We start from the raw sequence: 20,836 nt of genomic DNA on the forward strand, positions 1-20,836 counted from the left end.
AGATGAGTGTATCCTGAGGTTCACTGGTAGCTCCAACTGCTATTATCTAAAGTAATTTTTAGAACTGCACTTGTTAAAGATCCTTAAAAAAAGACCCAAACTCTGATCACCTCTAGACTTTTAAGTTTAGATCCACAAAAGGTCTTCAGTCAACTCCTGTCAAGTATATTAGATGCTTAAATGTGCAATGGTAGTCTAGACCTTTTCTTTTCTGCTGCTTTGAGTTCCAGGCGCTTCACATTCCACATCACATAAATTCATCCAGCACTGGCCTTCTTGGCATAGACAGAAATACCTCAGTCTTACCAGAACTGAGATATTCAATATCCCATGCACCTATCAAATCTACTGCCTAGTATAAACTAAGTAATCCTATCATGACAGGTTCAATAAAAGAGACATTTTCAAAGCAGCCCTGAAATGTCATACAAAATTGCCAGAGGCAAGATACATCCCCAAGTCTGTACCACTCATTCAGCATATGGATTCAATTCCTTTGTCTGCCTTACAGTAAATCTCACATCACTTTATTTTCATGACTGAGCCACCAAAAATAGCACTGACAAATATTTTTAAACTTAAAGAGAGCAGTAGCTGTCTCACATGTGTGCCATGGGACTACAGTAAAGTATGGTGGGCGATAAAGTCACAGAAAACTGTATGCCATTTGACATATCTGCAAAACTACACACATCCACGTATTGTTTGACTATATTCAACTTGGAACTGACACCAAAATCCTCCGTTCCTTTATTCTGTGTACTATATAATTCCTCACTGCCATTTCATGCATCTAATTTTCTTGGCCAGAAGATGGCATAGGCATTTCAAATTAAATTGTTGCTGCAGCTTCACTGAAAGTTTCTGTATGATAATTATTATAATCTAAATACAGTATAACCTTTTCTTTTCAGAGCATATCAGTAGAAACATTCTTTTATGCTGTGCTGATTATGTCAAATTTTTCTTCAACTTGTAGAACACTGGAATAATGCATTACAATATAGAATATTCTGATAACATGGTCTTTAACAAATCTATTCTTCCACATCTCTCAAATATACTGTTAAGCAGTTCTCCAGCTTTTGATCTGTAACAATCAGCACCCTGAATTTCTATCAACTGCAGTTAAAAGCTGAGATTATTCAGGTCATTGCAGTATCTTGGTGCTAACAAGCTACCTGTGTGACATCATTACAGCTGTAGGTAATTGCCATGTATGTAATTAACACATATGGTTTCATTAATGCCCTAAGTAGATGATATAGGGTCTGAAAATCTCTTCTACTATGTGACAGAGGTATTCATTTTGATGAGGTTTTAAAAAAAATCATTAAATAATACAAGGTCTAACTTCAGCTTAAAAGGAAAGGTTTTCCTACTTATGCTTAAAACTAAAAAATTCATTGTGGGCTTTACACCATTCAAATTTCCCTGCATCACCATAAGCAGCATCAGGGTTAATTTGCTAATGAGAAGCAAAACCCACAGGCTTATTCATGCTATATTCAAATTTAATGTGCACATGGGCTTCTTGATTCAGGCCATGTTTATAAATAGTACCTCTAGTTTAAAAATAGGTTTTTGAGATCTAAGGAGTTGATATTATGATCTGTAAAGTGAATGAAACTCCCAGGAGTAACTGGAGCTTATGTAATATTTATTCCTGCATTTTTGCTCAGCTGTTTTTTGCTATTTTGATGCTGAGCTGCCGGGACTGTTAGTTTCTTAAGCCTTTCAAATCTGTCTTCAGTGAAGTTGTGATTGTCTGCATGCTTGCTTGTCTAGGTAACCTTACTTGGCTTTGGAATTTTGCTTAAGAAACAGTGGCCATTGGCTATACTTACAGGTATTTTCATTTAATAATTTTTATTGCACAGGACCTTTGTGGAATCCCAGACTGTGCTGCCATGTACAGCAACTTTCCAATATGAAGTTAATTCTAGAAAGATTAAAACCAGATCTTTTTCTTGAAACATTATGACTCGTTAAGTTCCCAGGGAGACTAGTTATTGAGTCTGTAGTGTTAAACTCTGTCTCCAGGTACAAGAAGAAGGATATTTTATTCAATTTACATAAGGCACTGTCCTGGTTTAGCAGTAGCAGTCATTTTTTCTACTGGTGCAGTGCTGTGTTTTGACTTTCGACCTGGGAATAATACTGATAAAGCCGATGTTTTCAGTTGTGGGTCAGAATGTTTACCCTGACCAAGGACTTTGTGAGTCTCATGCTCTGCCAGGGAGGAGGAGAAGCCAGGAGGAAGCAGGGACAGGACACCTGACCCAAACTAGCCAAAGAGGTATTCCATACCATAGCACGTCATGCCCAGGATGTAGAATGGAGAGTGCCCGGAGGGGCTGGATCATGGCAGGGTGGGGGTGAGGTACCGGTTGGTGAGCGGTTGTATTCTCTTGCTTGTTATTTCCTTTATCATTATTACTATTAGTGGTAGCAGTAGTGATTTGTGTTATACCTTAGTTATTAAACTGTTCTTATCTCAACCCGTGGGAGCTGCATTCTTTTGATTCTCCTCCCCGTCCCTCCAGAAGCGGAGGGAAGAAAGGTGGGGGGGGAAGTGGACTTCGTGGTTCTGATTTACGGCCTGGGCTTAAACCACGACAGGCACTCACAAAAAAAGTTTTAATGCCTTGATTTATTTTTTTTCCTGATGTATTGCAAGTGAAATACCAGTGCTAATGAAACAACATTCAGGGCTAAAATGTTCATGGAATATGAAATAGTGTTAATATTTGTCATTGAGACACTATTTTGTGCATGTAAACAACCATGAGAGAAGCAGAGGCCTAGGAAAATGCTTTTCTATGGAAGGAGTTCAGCTTAAAGTGGTAAAATGAAGCATATCATGTTGAACATTATGCTTAGTCTTCTAATTCTGCTTTCTTCATAAACTAACCCTTACTCATGTGATGCCTTATATTCTATAATCAGAGACCTAGTCACTCCTACCATTTAGTTGTGAACAGAAGTTACTAGTTTTCTAAACCAGCTGTTTTGACATCTGTCAATGCTGTCACTTTTGATAGATGTAAGAGTGTGATGCTGTGCTCAGTTATAACTATGAGGTACCACATTTAATTTTTCTACTGCTCCAGGCCTCCAGTTGCATGCACCTAATCTTAGTCTTGTTTTTAGATAGCATAAACACCCAGATTAACATTCTGGGAAAGGACTGGATTAAGCAGAAACATTTTAAAATGCCAAAAAAAAAAAATTAAAATTAAAATCTGTAAACTATCATTGAAGAAAATCAATATTACAGTGATCAAAAAATCAGTACTTTAAATAAATAGTAAATAAAAAATAGTGCCATTAAATATATAAAAACTGTGTACATAATAATCTTAGCAATATTATATGTGAATACATCAGGACTTCAAGAAAAGTTAATCTAAATTTGTAGCAAAGCATCCTGTTAAGCCTTGTTAGGAAAAAAATGACCAGCATATCTGGCAGTATCTTACAGGTGATAAAGAGTTATTAGATAAGAATAGCATGGACCTAGTAGTCAGAAATTAAGTTTGATCTGGTAATTAGTCCAACACTGTAGATGTTTACACTATTCTCTTTCCTTAAAGATATACTTACTAACTAAACATTGAAAAGTCTGAGTTGATGGCCACTTCATACATGACTTCATACATGACTTCAAATGATAGCTGCACGTACTGTTTAGTCTTACCTAAAAGCAAAAACACCTCCAGGTAGCATAAAGACTTTAAAGCTCTCTTAGCTAAATTTGGTGCAACCTGTGCACAAATGCATAAACAGGAAACAAAATGTTATATGCTTTAACATGTAGCAACATGATGAAAACATGATGGTGTCTGGAAAGCATTTGTTGTAAGAAGCCAATTCATTATTTATATAGGAAATAATTTGAAATAGGTGAACAGAAATAGTGACCTAGCAACCAATATTAAAAGGTACAGGAATATCTTGGAAAAAAGGAGAATAGCAGCCTGGCCAATGTTGCTAGGAATATGAGATCTCTAAAATTCATGCAGATTTCCTTAGTACTGAAAAATTCTAGCTGGAGTCTTAATGCTTTAAAGCATTATTTTCTTCCGTAGATATCTATGGATATTTTTTTACAGTCTAGTTTTTTTCCCCAGGCTTAAAGTTTTGGAAGAGTTAAAATACTTCAGTTTCAGCACTTGAGGAAAGAGCTCTTTAGACCACACTTCCCTCAGTTCTCCTAAAATTGCAGAAAGAACTATTCCTTTGTGATCTACTTGCAAATTGCTCAGCCCTTCAGTCTATACTTATGGGAGGCATTTAGCACCACTTAGGATAAGTATTTTTTTCCCATTAATATTCTGCACTTATTCATGTTGCTAGAAATTTCTGTAAATTTTCTAATTCCTATTAATTTCAGGACATACTTATCACTAATTTTAGGGAATAACAACCCACACAGTCATTTGTATATGTTATGCAGCTACAAGTTGCTACTGATACAACTACGTAATGTAGTTCTTATTTGATGTTCTCATATTCATTTTGATATCACAACGCTTAAAACCATAAGCATTTTGTTGATAATCTGTTAAGGTCACAATTTTTACACACAGTTTATGTAGTATTTTGTTCTTTGGAAAGTAAAATTGTTTCAGAGAGCACTTGTTTGTTTTCTGTTGCTCTAGTGCAGTTTTTTATTCAGCAGTGAGGTATGATGTTGCTATGTGTTTGCTGAGCAGACAGGTATCTTTTTCAGTAAGGGTGGTGAAAATATTTAATGGAACATTACTTTAGACTGCATCTAAATGCATAGCCTGCTAAAGCTGGTTACCAGTAAATTATCTTTCTTCCCATATACTTTTACAGCACAGTATCTGCCTAAATTTATTCAAGTTTATTTGACTTATGTCAAAGTCAAGAAATTCAACCTCAATTCAGCCAGCTGGTGTTAAATGCACAGCAATGCATTCTTTAGTTATACAAATCACTTTTTTTTTCACTTTCTAGAGATAATGAATACTTTTTATTCAAAGAAGAGTTATTAATTTCGGTTTTGTGGCTTTTTTGGAGGGTTCAATATGGAGCTTTAGGCTTTGTTTATAGCATTCTGTTCAAATCCAGCCCTGAAGATAATAATTATTTTTTCCCTATATCTTTTTTTTATGGTACTCACCTCTACAATACCAAGTGTTCCACAAAGGTAACAGTTTAATTTCACAATATGCCATCAAATACATGGGAATTTCATAAAATATCACTATTTTCCAGTAATGGTGGGTGCCTAAATCTAGGTTCATATTTGAAAAATTTGTATGCTATATAACATATGAAATCTCAACATAATTTCACATCCGACTCCAGAGTCTGAAACAATGAACCTCAAAACATACAACAAACCTACGAGTCCTAAATAAATTTTTACTTAAATTTTCTATTTTATCTTAATGACAAAGTTGTTGTGCTTACATAGAAAATGTATCTGAACTCAAGTTTGAAGATAACTCTTCCTGAAAGGCAGGTTAAAAGTCCTCTCTGCAAGCAGGTAGCTGGTTTCCGGGTATTTTCTAGCCAAATGCTTTGGTCAGACAGCTGGCTGCCTGGGACTTTGTTTCCAAGGTCGTGATTTTTTTAATAAGGCAGGCTGCCAGGGTATCCTGCTACCCTCCGATTTCCGTATGAAACAGCTTGTATTTCCAAGACTTTCAGTTTGTTGCTGTACAGCAGCCAACTGAGAAGATGAGACAACCATGGCACACCAGTTTATGGAAGCCTGAAATTTGGCTGATTCAGAGAGAACACTTACTCCTCCTGGACTCAGTTGTTTCCAAAGCATAGGGTTGCTAAAACTGAAGTATACCACCTGTCTTCTTTCAGCAATGGGAAAAAAACCCTTTTAGCTTTGTGTTTATAGCTGAACCTTTTGGCTCAAGTGGGTAAATAATATTGGCAATATTAATGGAGAGCACCAGCAGATGTTTCAGTGGATGGCAAAGAGAAAAGCTTGGGATGGACAGTTTCCAGCTAAGCAGAAAATTTATAAGCAAACATAAATAGAATTTTTTTAAGTATTACATTTAAATAAGTGTCCTGGTTCCGTGTCCCATCCGGAGACATAAATAGTTTATCAAACCTACAATATTCTGGACAGGGAAAAAGCTTGCCAACAGCAACATTTCATTCATTCTCCACTTCTCGGTTCAGAAAACAAAACACAGAGCTCCAAGTTTCATCTAGTCTCTTTATTCTTGTATCACTTGCCACTGTGTCAAGGTTAAATTCTGAAAGTGATGGGTTTTTTTCTTTGTTATCTTCTGCTTAAAGAACCTCTGCTGTTTGTGCTGAAATGATCTGAAATCTTCCAAAGCCTTAAGGATAAGCATATTTCAGTCTGGCAGTGAATTCCCAGGCAAAAGAAGAAGCAATTACAGACACTATGAAGAGAAAGTGGTTTATAAATACAAAATCCATGAAAACCAGTTTAGTAATCTTTTAACTGATGCTATTTTTCCCAGCTGCTATTAGTACAAATATCAAATGTGGTATTTTGTGCATGTATCAAAATTTAAACAAAAGAGAATATGCAGCATCCTGAGCCAGATTAATTTCTATGTTTTTCTCTGTAGGTTTTTGCAGATTTCATATTTCTACCTGGCCATTTTATGCGTAAGATTACTGAAAGGATATGCATTTTAAGATGTTTGTGATAATATATTGACAAAGTAGTTTTGAGAATTATAGCAGCTAAAATGCCCTATTGGTCCATAGATACTTTTACCTTTTCTTTTAACCTATTTTTATGTATTTGTATTTTGTCTGCTCAAAATAAATGCACAAAACAGTTCACCAAGCCCACTTTGTACTAAGAATGAAATTCTATGTCATAAGGAACTAGCAGTATATTTTCTTACAGGTTGCAGTAGTAGCTCATATTTCATCTTCAGTGAATAATGTCAGAATTCCAAAATATAATCTCAGACACACACACCCCTATGTATATGCACACATTTATCTCCCTACATGCATGCATATATATATATACATTTATAGCTTTCTGTAGATATGGCCATGAATAACTAGACCAATACATGTAGTAGCTATTTTTAAGAAATGAACAAAAGCTATATCAATGTATGTTGTGACCTTAGCAACTAGAATGGCTGGGAGGCATTCAGATGAATTACCATATAAGCAACTAAAAAAAAGAACATATAATCTATGCTCAAAAATATATTCAAAACATGTAGTTATGATGGATTCCACTGTCTTTGAAGAACAGAGAGGGCTTCTATCAAGAACTAACATAGTCTAAAATGATCTTCCTTTGTTTTAGTTGAAAAGTGAACTAAGATAATGGATCATTGCTTAATTTTCCAGTTTGGAGGCAGAGAAGAGCATGGCATCAATATTGTCTGTGAACTGTCAAGGTCACTGCCCAGCACCACTTCTTTTACCGAAGAGTGTGTTTCTTAATTTAGGAAAAAGAGCTTATTTTGTGTTCAGCTAGACTCTTAGAAGTTAAGTTTAATTAAGTGCTAGCCATAAGATTCAAAACCAGTCACTTTAAAAGTCACATTAAAGTAATGGAAACTTGAAATACAAACGGGAAAAAATAATAATTTTAATTTCAGGACTGGAAAAGTTAAGGGACACTGTAAGGAAAGGGAATTAAATTAAATATAGAAGATAAATGTGAGTTGCAATTTATTATTAGTAGTATTATTTCTGTATTTTTCAAGAAAGACCATTTAAAAGCAAAGGAAGACTTAAAGTTATGAATATTTTTATTTTATATAAATACTGAGTCTGTGTGATGGAAGAATCCAAATGAGACTATAAAAATATTATGTCATGGTAATTAAAGACAGTTTATTTTAAAAGGTGCATCTTTAAGTTAAGCTACTTTCTCTTTAGATTAATAATGAGTGTCTTCTGATATATGACAATGAATTTTAATCTAGAAAGCAGACAATAATTACATTTAAAGAGTTCCACTAAGACTGCTCATTAACATATTGAGAGCAGAAGTGACAGAAAAGAGCAGAAGAAAAACTAATATTTGCCTCTTATATTTATTTTACAGGAAATGTGTTTGTTGTAAGCCTGGCAGTTGCAGACTTGGTTGTAGCAATCTACCCATATCCACTGGTGCTCACATCTGTATTTCACAATGGATGGAATCTGGGATACCTTCAGTGCCAGATTAGTGGCTTCTTGATGGGCCTAAGTGTCATTGGATCAATCTTCAATATTACAGGCATCGCTATCAATCGGTACTGCTATATCTGCCACAGTCTCAAATATGACAAGCTGTACAGCAACAAGAATTCATTGTGCTACATTGTTCTTATCTGGGTCCTAACATTCGTTGCTATCGTGCCCAACCTTTTTGTGGGATCACTGCAGTATGACCCCAGGATTTATTCATGTACATTTGCACAATCAGTGAGCTCAGCATATACAATAGCAGTTGTGTTTTTCCATTTCCTGCTCCCCATAGCCATTGTTACTTTCTGTTACTTGAGAATATGGATCCTGGTCATTCAGGTAAGGCGAAGGGTTAAACCAGATAACAACCCCAGGCTGAGACCACATGACTTTAGAAACTTTGTAACCATGTTTGTGGTATTTGTGCTGTTTGCAGTCTGCTGGGCTCCTTTGAACTTTATAGGCCTTGCTGTGGCTGTCGACCCAGTCACTGTAATCCCTAGAATTCCAGAGTGGTTGTTTGTAACTAGTTATTACATGGCATATTTCAACAGCTGCCTTAATGCTATAATATATGGACTCCTGAACCAGAACTTCAGAAGAGAATACAAGAGAATTATTGTCACTTTTTGTACAGCAAAAAATTTTTTCCAGGATAGTTCTAATGATGTGGGAGACAGGATGAAAAGTAAACCTTCTCCATTAATCACAAACAACAATCAAGTGAAGGTGGACTCTGTATAAAAATGGGAATCTTATTATTGTCACTCAACAGCATTCAAATAAAGAACTGTTTTATTAGACCTACTGTTAAATAGTGAAATATCTCCTACACTGAAAGCACTTTGATCAAATTTCTTGCATGGTATTTGGAAACGCAAGTTACAGAGCCTTGCCATACAGATCCTCTTATACAATGGAACATCTCTTGTATAATAACACAATGATATGCTTGAGGGAGTTACAAAGTTATGCATGGGTACTTCCTTCCCCATCTGCTCCCCCTTAAATGGAGATAAACAACTAGAAATAAATTGAAACAGAAGTGTCCACATCACCTGGCTCAAGAAAAGAAATCACAAAACTATTCCTACCACTTTCAGCTGCTTTCTGGCCAGTTTGTGGTCCCAATTGTAAAACCTCCAAGAACTTCTTTTAAAAGATTAAATCAAAAATATATTAGGAAATGTGAAGTGAGAAATCAAGGTAATTCAAAATTCATTAGGATTTTTGACAAGCACCGCTATCTATATTGCTTTGTTCCTAGCATGGACATGATTATTCATTTTTTTTGGAAATTAAAGCTCACCATCCCTCCTAGGAATGGTATTCTCAATTGACTTTTTAATTTTAAAATAGCTTTTGGGAGGAGAAATATACCTGGCTGATTATCTTCAAAGTTACAAGGGCAGGAGGACAAACAGCAAGGAAAGAAAAGAGCCATGATTCATCAGCTCAAGCTGTTTGAGCATGAAAAAATGTGTAGGAGGGTTCGGAAGAGAAATGCAAACCACCATACTTTCAGAAGAGACAATAATTCATAAAATCAGGAAGTGCCCCTGAGGAGTTTCTGGGGAAACACCTCTTAGAAAGATAAGCAAGGAGAACTGTTATTTCTCACCTGTGTATGGTACTGAAGTTCTAAACCTCTGTAAGGAGAAGAATAATGCGTTTAAGACAAATGGCGCATGAGGACGATAGTGTTGTCTGGTTGGTAGAATTTTAAACTCGTGAAAACTTGGGAAATGAAAAATGTTTACAGAATGAGAATTTAACATCTTTCTCACCTGAGAATAGCCTGAGACTATAGGTTATTTTGTAATCTGCCACAGATTAGCTTTTCAAAATAATAATCAGGGTTTTATCACAATGATGAACATAGTGTGATAACCTCTAACAATTAGACACTTCTAAAGAGCAGAAAAGAGAAGATGCTACTTATGACCCTGGTACAAGGAGAAACACATGGCTCTTAGAACAGGATTTGCTAAGTGAACTTTCCACAGACAGCAGGCAGCTCTTCATTGAGGGGAAGCATACACTGTGACTTAAGGAAGAATAGCCAGACAAGCTGTCTACTGCAACAATATATCCCTGTTTATAATGAAGTCCTCTGGTGGAGAAAAGTGATTCACAACAGAATTCACCTTCAAATTGACCTTAATTTGTTCTGGAAAGATGCTCCAACTGTCATACCTTTTAATGCTCAAGTGTTCATTCTTTCACTGATCAAGTACACTTGAGCTTTCCAAGCCAATTTCAATCATTTCAACTGGACTAAGAGTTTCTGAATAGTCATCAGACTTCTGTTAATCTATATTAAAATGTGGTCTTTACCTAAACAGCTTGTTTAAATTATTACTTGCTTTACTGGAGATGTTTTTGAGCCTATATATCTTAGTAATCAACAGTCACTCTATGTCATTTAATTCCTTAAACTGCATACAAATCTAACAGCATTTCATCTTTCTTGGATCATAGCTTGACTTAATAATGAACTAAAAGGGTACAAATTCATATTTACTTGAAAACCCCATTGACACTTTGTCAACTGAGCAGTTTCTTACCTTAAAAACAGGTGCCTCATGTCAAGTTGAGAATGGAACTAATGAACAATATCGTAAAACCCTGAAAAAGAACTAGAAAGTCAATGTATTGCTGAGGTGCTTGACTCATCTCTGTTTACATTTGCCACAGAACCACTGTGTAAATAACCAGCTCTCTTCTGTTGTGGTATCATTATATGATACGATGTGATACAACATGACTAACAGCATAAAGTATATCACAGCTTTCTTCACTGTGATTTCATCCTTGAAGGATGCTTAGCTCTGTAATTTTATTGCTTTGTGCATAGTGATTTCATAGTAGCAAGGGAGTTGTGACCACCTTGTAAGAAAAGTTTCCATGTAACAAAAACCACTGTTTAAATTCTTACAAAATTTGCCTTATTTAAAGCATATTTTCAATGAAAATAATGTCTTATGATGCATCTAATAAAGTAGCATAAAGATAGCTTAAGTAGCTTAATTATTAGTAAATTTAGAATTTAGAATTCTTGAAGATCTTTCACTTGCCGTTTCCAACAGAAAATGTACATTTGACATGTCTAAATATTTGTGAGCCAGTTCAAGATACTGTATCCAATACTATTGGTTATCTGAGGAATCCAAGTCCCATGTAATTCACAAGTGCTAAAATATATTTTTGATGATAGTAAAAATGGTTTGCTATACACAATAAAACATACTACACCAAAGGTATATATTTTATTGAATAGGCCTGTAATAAAAATGGAGAGCATTTTTCAGATCTAATATTTTGCAATATTTATATTGAATCTAAATCACAGAAATGTGCATGTTGGTGATGTTATGGGCTGCTAAATAAAGCAATAATTTTAAGAAATTATTGTCTTGTTTTTTTCTGTGGGGAGGGAAGATTGTTAGTCTTTAGAATTTAGTTTAAATGAATATGGTGAAAAATTTGGGTAATACCTGCTGCCCTCTTCAAATTAATTTTGCATTTACTGCCATTCTGAAGTATGTTTTAGGTAAGGTTTGCAAAATGACTCATTGCATAAGAGTAATGATCTTTAACCCTGAAGTAATGATTTCTTTTAATCAGATTCTATTGCTTCAAAGGAGTCAAAGTGATTCATGTAAGACAATCAGCAGCCTTGTCAGCCGCTCATTGACAATGAACATGACAGTGTAAGTAAGCATTTTACAAGATCAGACTCTTCATGGTCAGCATAGAAATGTCTGATGAAAATAACCGTGATTTCCAACCATTTTAAGGAGACAAAGTTAGAAACTTACCCCAAATTAGTTGTTTCTTTGCAAGTGGATGAGCCATGACATGACATTAAATTTTCCCTTCTATGAAAGGCTACCATGGCACAAATGTTTTATTTAGAATTCTATCTGGAAGTTTTAGGCAGTGTACTTGTCCTGTAGCAGTCATCAGTCCTGGATGGATTTAATTCTAAAACAAGTGTCTTAGCAGTCTACCATACCTGCAGGGACCCATCCCTTTCCTACTTCCTATCCATTTCTGGTCTGCAGTTTTCCAGGACAACTTCTAGAAGTAAATCTCCTTCCCAAATTATTTTTTTTCTGCTTTCCAACCCCAGATGATGCGCTTTTGTTCCTCAGTTGTGACCATGCTATCAGCTTGGCTGTCCCTATTCCACCTGTCCAAACCAGTCAACACATGTTCTGATGTACTTGACTCTGAAATGTCCCTGTCCTGTCGTGATCTGTTATGGCCACTTGTGTTTTTAAGAGTAGTTTGATACCAGTTAAAGTCCGTCTTAAAGACAAATTAAATACAAATTTCAGTACTACTCATCCTACTACTCATCCTCAAGAATCTACGGTTTAATAAAAGCATAACAATTTATAACATGAATAAAACCCCATGGAACTCCATTCTTTAAGTATTATCTTGCTATATAATCTTAAAAATAATTTTATTTCTTTTAAATGCTCATGAAACCCAATAATGCCCCCATCCTTTTCTCCACATGTCAAGAACCCAGGTTCCTGGGTTTCCCTACTGAGGGAGGAATTAGTCACTAGAGGAAGAGTTGCACTTGAAATCTCCTATGAGCTGTGAGTGACAGGAAGGGAAATCAAATTCAGAGTAGATACCACTAAGTATTGAATCATTTGACAAAAAATGTCTGTTATCTAAGATTTTAAAGAAAGAAATTAGACCTTGTTTCAGGAAAAGGTCAGCAATAACAAATAGTAAGGAATCATTCCTGATGTTACCATCAGATGGCTAGTATGGAAAAAGGGAGACCATCTTATATAAGAAACCAAGATTTTATTGCTAGTCTAAATGCTTTAATGGTCTAATAAAAAAATGCAAGTTATTCTTAGTCCAGTTACAATTAAAATATCACTTCAAATCCAGACTATCCAATTATAGAAAATCGTTACTAATGCAATGATACAAGACATGTATGACTACACATTTAGTGTAGTTTTATACACAAAACATCATAGCATCTACTCCTTTTTCTTGGTTTTTTACTCACCCTTCCACGGAACCTCTGGGTCATCTTCGTGCTCCCATCTGTTGAGATGAAGAGGCTATAAAGTTTTCTGCAACCCATAACATCAGCGAAATCTCCAAGCCTGAAGGAAAGGACCAGCATGGGTGCAGTTTTTCTGTGTGTATATTTGTTTATAATACTCTTGTTTTTATTCTTAACAGCATGTCTGATAAGAGTAATGGAATAGTCACTGCCTCATCCTACAGGGGACAGCATTTGAAACTCAACAGTGACAAACCATGGTGAAAAGTTCTATGTTTATTGGGGTACTTTTTGTCATGGATGTCCAGGGAACATGAAGGCACACGGCAGCCATTTTGTTACCCCAAACAGACTTAAAGGTCTATTACACATATGTCTGCAATTAGTTGAGAATCTAAGGGCCAGTGAGTAAGTCAGTCTGGTCCTGAATAGGACTCTCCCATCTCTTTTCTTCTACTGTTTCTGATTTACTCCTTTCAAGACAGATCTTGCATTTGATTCACATGTTGCTAGAAAACTGTTGTCTGGAAAAACAGTAATCAAAAGACAAAATCTATCTTATACAATTACTTTGCTGCTGTCAGAAATTGATTTCAGAGCAATTAGGACAGTATCCTGAAAGAATTAGCTAATCAATAAGTTTATTAATACAGAAAAGCAACAAATCTTCTCAGAATATTTCCTTGATGTCTGAGAAGTGTTTCCGTAATACAGATAATATTACCTAATTGATTATTTCTCAGCAGCAGAATTCAAAATAAAATAATCTGATTTGTTGTCAAAGAAGCAGTTGAATAACATTTGTATTGAAATTTGAAATAAAGTATGAACAAATCTCCAAAATTATTTTCAAATACTTAGAATAATTTTTCATACTCTTCTTATTTAGGACATTGCTTGCATATAAACAGTAATACACTGATCAGAAAAACAACTGTCACTATTTTTCACAGATGAGATGTTCAGGAAGGCAGGTCAAGAGACTGTTGAAAATTCTCCTAAGTAACTCTGCAGAGTGTCATTGGGTTACATTTAAGCCAAACACTAGCTATCACAAACTAATCATCTAATCATAGTTAAGAGCAGAAGGATGATAGTGTGGGCAGATGGAATGAAAAAGTTCCATTTATAGTAGAAATAAAGAAATAAGGAAACTCAGAGCAGTGTCTGTAGCCGCATGATATCATTCTTAAAGAGGAGTTCAGTTTCAGCCTTGTCAGTTACATTATTTTTTAGTTTTTTTCTTCAGCATCACAACTTTTGGTCAGTGTTCCATGATACTGAAAACAGTCATTTAGCATCCATCTGCAACATTTGTGGTTTCAGTTCTTCCTTCTATTTTAGAAGAAGAAAACGTTCAAGGAGAACCCTAATAATGCATTCCAAGTATGTTTGGATACAGCTGAGTATACATAATTGTAGGCAGCTATGAAAATTAAGTTTGCATTCGGTAAAGAATAATAGCCATAGAGAATAACTAAAACATTTGAAAATCATATGTATTATATTTGTTTTATCAACACCAATTAATAAATCAAGCTATACTGAATGAGTATATGAAATGTATATGTGTATATGAGTATAATGTATAATGTAAATTATACATATACATATAATTATACATATACATATAATGTATAATGTATAATGTAAATGTATATGTGCATATGAGTATATGAATGAATGAAATGAGTAGCATTTCATCTGTTATTCTACTCTTCATTTCATTCAACCTTAATTCTTTCCAGCTGGTGGAGATATCAACATAAAATTTTGGAGTGGACTTGGAATGTGCGTATATGTGTGTGTGTGCATGTGTGCTCCATGAAGGTGGGATAGAACAATACCTTATAAACTAAACTAGTGGGGTTGCTCATTGTTACCAGTAAGAAAAGAATTGTTAACTGCTATATGTAGAAAACCAGAAAAGAATGGCTGTACCCTGTTGTGCATCTGCCTTCTCTCTCAGCCTGATTTTCTACGTACTTGATTCTGTCAGCTCGAGGAGAAGCAAAGTGGCCATCACTGTGGTTACTCTGCAGGCACAGCCAACTTCTCACTCCAGGGTATACCTCCTGATCCAATGTGCTGCATTGCTGGGCTTGGCGCTAGCAGAAACTCCTTGCACACTTAGTGAAAAAGGGAAACGACTGTGACAGGTTTTGCTGGTGGTTATGAAGTTGTGGTTGACATGCACCTCACTAACCTCCCAGTAAAAGCCACTCCTGTCTCATTTTACTGCCTACAAGTCCCAGTTCTTTCCTTTCCTGGGCAACTGAAAGCACAATTGCTAACACCAGGGATCAAGGAATTAATGCAGTCGCGAGAGTAGACCCTGTGAATTTTTTATTTTCAGGGCTTGCAGCAACAGAAAGTGAATCTAACTGACAGAATTTCTTTAGTTTTCAGGCATGAAAACTTGGAATTTTCTGACTTTGCTGCTCCTAGAAGGCAAGCATTTCAACTCTGGAGATGAACTGAAGTAGTACATAAGAAATTTATACTAAACTAACATCATTCCTTCTGTTGAAATTTCCTATTATGTCAGCATATCTTACAGATAAAGAAAGTTTGAATTGGTTGGTATTTGAACAGGACATCTGAATGAAAACTTATGAAGTGTTACCAGAGAATTTTATCCAGTCATGACAGTCATTTTTATAATGGAAGACTGGAGGACACTGTGGTCTCATTCAGATGAAATGTATCATCAGAGCATCACTATTTGTCTTTTTTTAAATGGACATCCAATGAAAGAATGGGTAAGTTATGTTTAAATTCAAGCCTGAGTTATTATATTCTCCCTGTTTCAAGGTCCCTCCTGTGTTTTAGAGCTAACCTAGTACATTTTCCTTTCATGCACTAAAATTTTATTCAGCACTGATATGTATTGCTACTCCACTGCAACAGGAATTACACTCTTGGGATGGTTATATTTCAGTAAGCAGCACAAGGCAGAGGCAGCCCAAACTGTTCCTTTAACCAGCCATCAAATACATATATGCTTTTACTTGGAAATAGTGTAAGATAAATTCTCCCTACCCAAATACACACCATGAATTTGATTTATTTCTGGAAAAAAAAGTGAGAATTAATCAGAATTAAAAGGAATGGACTGCAATGGGTCCCGTGGATCACTTTGAAAATTGGGATTGCCAGCTCTAATTCTTTAAAAAGGACATGAATCAAGCACACAAAAATATGAGAATGGCATTTTAAAAAAGAAGTGATTTCAAATAATAATAAAAATGGAATACTTCACTTTGTCTTCCATTTTCAGGTCTTTAAGATGTGATCCTATTCATATTTTCAATCTTTCCTTAAAACCTGGAGGACTAGACCTTTAATTTTTCTTTTCCAGTAAAGAGTGATATTGTCCTGTAACTGTAGATGAAAACCACCAAATATCATAATCATGCTGAAATCAGAAGACCTATTCCAAGACACATATATAAAAATCACGAAAAGCACTCTCTATGTACATCTCCCATGCACAACAGCATAAGAAGCTTCAATAAACTTCAGTGTTCATTTATCATTTGAATGCAAAATAGCTTGTGAACAGTTGGGTGGATAAATCACTCAATTATCTTTTAATGCCTCTACTCTGTCATTCTTTTAATTTTATTTGCAAATGATCCTAGGTAGGATAAGTTGTGAGGAAACTGCAGCAAATGAACTGCATGTGTATGGTCTTTACTGAGAATTGTATTACTATGTAGTACTAAGCGAAATTTCTATGTTAAAATACAACAAAAAATTAGTAAAATACAATTAACACTATTAATGAAATAGTTCCACTTTGTGTTGGGCATATTGTATATATTTTAAAAATAAATACAGTTATTCTTACAACTATTCGGGGCATTTTTCCCCTTAGGTGTAATGTCTAATCCCTTTTTTTTTTTTTTCATCCTGAAAATTTGTAATATTAAAATTGATAGAGACAATTGTACAAGAAAATTAACTTTTTTTAATGATGGATCCTATAGGTCTTATAAGGCCTGCAGGGCATGATGAGTGCATGCCAATTGGAAGACTCAGAGGAAAGGTTTAAGTTCAGCTAACTCATCCACCACATTCAGCACATGTGTACATTTTGATGGGCAAAATACTGATATACTCTCCTCAAAACAGGTCTGTACAACCATTTGTACAAATCAAGAGGAGTAACTAGTGATAGCTGACAAAATTTACTTTCAGGAAGTATTTATTGCAAATGATAAAATCACAGAATGGTTTGGGTTAGAAGCGACTTTAAAGATCACTTTGTCCCAACCTCGCTGCCATAGGCAGGGACACCTTCCATTAGCTCAGGCTGCTCAAAGTCCCATCCAACCTGGCCTTGAACACTGCTGGGAATAGGGTAGCCACAGCTTTTCTGGGCAACCTGTTCCAGTGCTTAACCACCCTCATAGTGAAGAATTACTTCCTAATGTCTAATCGAAATCTGCCCTCTGTCAGCTTAAAACCATCCACCCTTGTCCTGTCACTACATACACTTGTAAAAAGTCCCTCTGTAGATTTCTTGTAGGCTGCTCTAAGGTCTCCCTGGAGCTTTCTTTTCCCCAGGTTCAACAAGCCTAGCTCTCTCAGCCTATCTTCATAGAAGTGCTCCAGCCCCCTGATCATCTTTGTGGCCCTCCTCTGTACTCACTCTGGCAGATCCACACTCCTCTTCTATTGGGGGCCCCAGAGCTGAACACAGTACTGCAGGTGGAATCTCACAAGAGTGGCGTAGAAGGGGAGAATCACGGGATCATCTCCCTCAACCTGCTGGCCATACTTCTTTTGACACAGCCCAGGATATGATTGATTTCTGGGCTGTGAGCACACACTGCTGACTTATGTTGAGCTTCTCACCCATCAAAACCCTCAAGTCCTTCTCCAAATCCATTCTCCTCCCAGCCTGTATTTGTGCTTGGGATGGCTGTGACCCAGGTTCAGGACCTTGCACTTGACCTTGCTGGACCTCATGAGGTTTACGCTGGCCCACCTCTCAAGCTTGTCAAAGTCCCTCTCGACGGCATCCTTTCCCTCCAAGCATGCGGACTGCCAAAGCAGATCCAAAAGTCCGACTGTGGAAGCACGAGGGTGCTTCAAGATTCCGCAAGGGAATAGCCCGTAGTAGCAACCAGTAGAGAAGACATATGTGCCAGTATAATAAGAGAATCTTGTGGATTTGGTTTAATAAGTTCATTCAGGATTTCACAACCATATACAGCTTTTGACAAATTTTATCAGAACCCTCCTCACATAACAGTTCCAGGATTAAGAATTATTGTTAAGTTTTTTTGTGATTTAGAGCTATCAGTTTTGATTATCACTGCCCTTACATTGTTTTCAAATTATTGCTTTGAAACTTAAAACCAAACCAGCCCAATAATACACAGTAATTTCAAATATGCATAACAATTATTGGCTAAACTTTTGCAATCCTAAACCCTGCACATTTTCATACACATATAAAAAAACAGGGCTTTAAAAATATAGGAGCATATTAGAACTGAAGCAAAAACTCAAAACAAAATAATACAAAACCAAACTCATCATGCCTTCTCAAATAAAAATTATAATTTTAGTCTATTTTTGACAAAGCTTAATTCTACTAACAGGGCAGTTTGACATGCCCAAGATATGCAAATTTTGGTTAATCTTGAGAACTAAATGCAACTACTTGCATTCATAAAGCCAGTATGATTTTTTTCTGGCCCTTAGCAAACTCTCAGATAAGTTCTCTAGTCCTGTTTTTGTTTATGAGAAGCACTAACTACTAATTTTATCCACTCAGATTCCCAAGGATAATTAATCCTGTGTATATTATAGATTAAGAGCCTCCAAGATCTTGTGTAGGATCTTTCCAGAAATAACAAGGGAGTTAGCCGCGTGCTAAGTAAATTGTTCTGGAATGTAGCCCGTAACCGTAGCCTCTCCAGTATGGAACTGCAAATGAAATTCTTGTATGACTCATGTCCAGTCATTCTTTCACCTGGCAAATGCATATCTACGCACACGATAACCATAGAACTCAGTAAGATTCTTGCACTGTAGATTAACTTATTCAGCACTGGAAACATCCAAGATACAGGAGTGGAATAATGAATCTGCTGCTTATTTTAAAGTTTAAACTCTTCTAAACTAACCCAACAACTGGAAGTAGTTCTTAGACCTATTGGTGTAAAACTAAAGAGCCCCTATTCTTTTGCTTTTTCTTTTTGCATTCCCCAGAGTACTTTACTTAAACCAAGGTGCTTGCATATCATTTGTCTAACCTTTTTTACTGAAACATGAATCTAAAAATATCTGTTTAACTGTAACTATCCATAAGATGTTAACATATAAGATACCCATCATTAACTCAAAACTTTACAAAGCTAATGAAAATCTAAACCTCATTATTTACCTAATATTGCGATTGTTGCAATCTTGGTTTTTGCTTGCACATTAACAATCTTTCAACGTATCACAATGTAATAGGTCATAGAATGATTTATAATTTTTTACTTTCCGAATTCTTGGTAAAATTCAAGCATATGCAGGATTCTAAGCCAATTTAGGTGAAAACTGAGGCATAGGTTTGTCACATGTTTATATCTGAATAGTATTAATACAAACTTTTAACTTAGTGAAACACCATTGTGGTTACATGAAAGCACATGAATTTTTTAAAGCTTTCTGGAATTTATAGAGCCTGCATGAGTTGAATATTCCTAGTATAGAAAAGGATGAAGGCATCTCTGTGAGAGAACTTTTACTTGCTGGAGCTGAGAAAATTTTTGTATATTTATATTTGAGATTTAAATTAAATAAAATTATAATTTAATTTGTTTTCTATTGCCTATTTTAATTTAAGAGAATTTTTTAATATGTCCATTTGCTTGGCCAGCAGGCAATTATAAAACCCGTAACACATATTTCCATTGCAGTATGACATACTGACTAGAATGCAGCAGGCAATTAAATGTATATATAGTTTGGATTGGGATTTAGTTATATTTTTAATGCAATGAAAGATATACGGTTATTTAAATTATTTAAGTTATAGTAAAAAACTTCGTGACAAAGTACTTGTTTAATTCAAAATACAAGGTTAAGAATTTTATGGTTTCGAGTGTGTAAGAAAACTAGCTAAACTTGAATAAAGAACAGATGAATGACTTTTTTTCTTAAAATTTATCTAATAAAACATAAAATTCTTCTAATAGGTTAAATAGTTCCGTTTTCTTTTCCTACAAATGTATAGTTACCATAAAAATGAAAAGTGCTACTCAGAAGTAACAATGCAACTCTATTTCAGTCTAGAGATGAGTTATTTTGTTTCCAGAGGCACTTTTACCGAATGGTTAGCAATTATATTGTATATTAGGTTTTAATTCCAGCCAGCAAATTTCAGAAGAGCACTGGAAAGATCCCAGCCATCTAAATTATTAGAAATCTGTTTTTGGAGGCCACAGAAAATGTTGCCACTGTCAGTCTGCCTGTAGCTGCATACATTTGCTTCAGGATCTGAGGTATGCACCATAGTAAGGTTTGGTAAGCTTGCCTGTCTGAAGGAATCCAGACTTTGATAAGATCTCATGGAAACTTACTTATTGCTGTACTTTC

The 20,836-nt window shown here is 35.5% G+C and overlaps 1 protein-coding gene across 1 annotated transcript in view; it reads left to right on the top strand.

Moving 5' to 3' along the window:
• Positions 1–8,928, top strand: part of MTNR1A (melatonin receptor 1A) — a gene marked incomplete at both ends in the record, with an annotated part of 49,163 nt that extends 40,235 nt beyond the window's left edge. Inside the window, one exon of the mRNA XM_080635329.1 lies at positions 8,060–8,928. Coding sequence (XP_080491455.1) covers positions 8,060–8,928 — 869 coding nt within the window. The remainder of the gene's footprint in view (positions 1–8,059) is intronic.
• Positions 8,929–20,836: the final 11,908 nt, after the last annotated feature.

This window comes from Psittacula echo (assembly GCF_963264785.1).
Source record: "Psittacula echo genome assembly, chromosome: 1".
Taxonomy (NCBI): Eukaryota; Metazoa; Chordata; class Aves; order Psittaciformes; family Psittacidae; genus Psittacula; species Psittacula echo.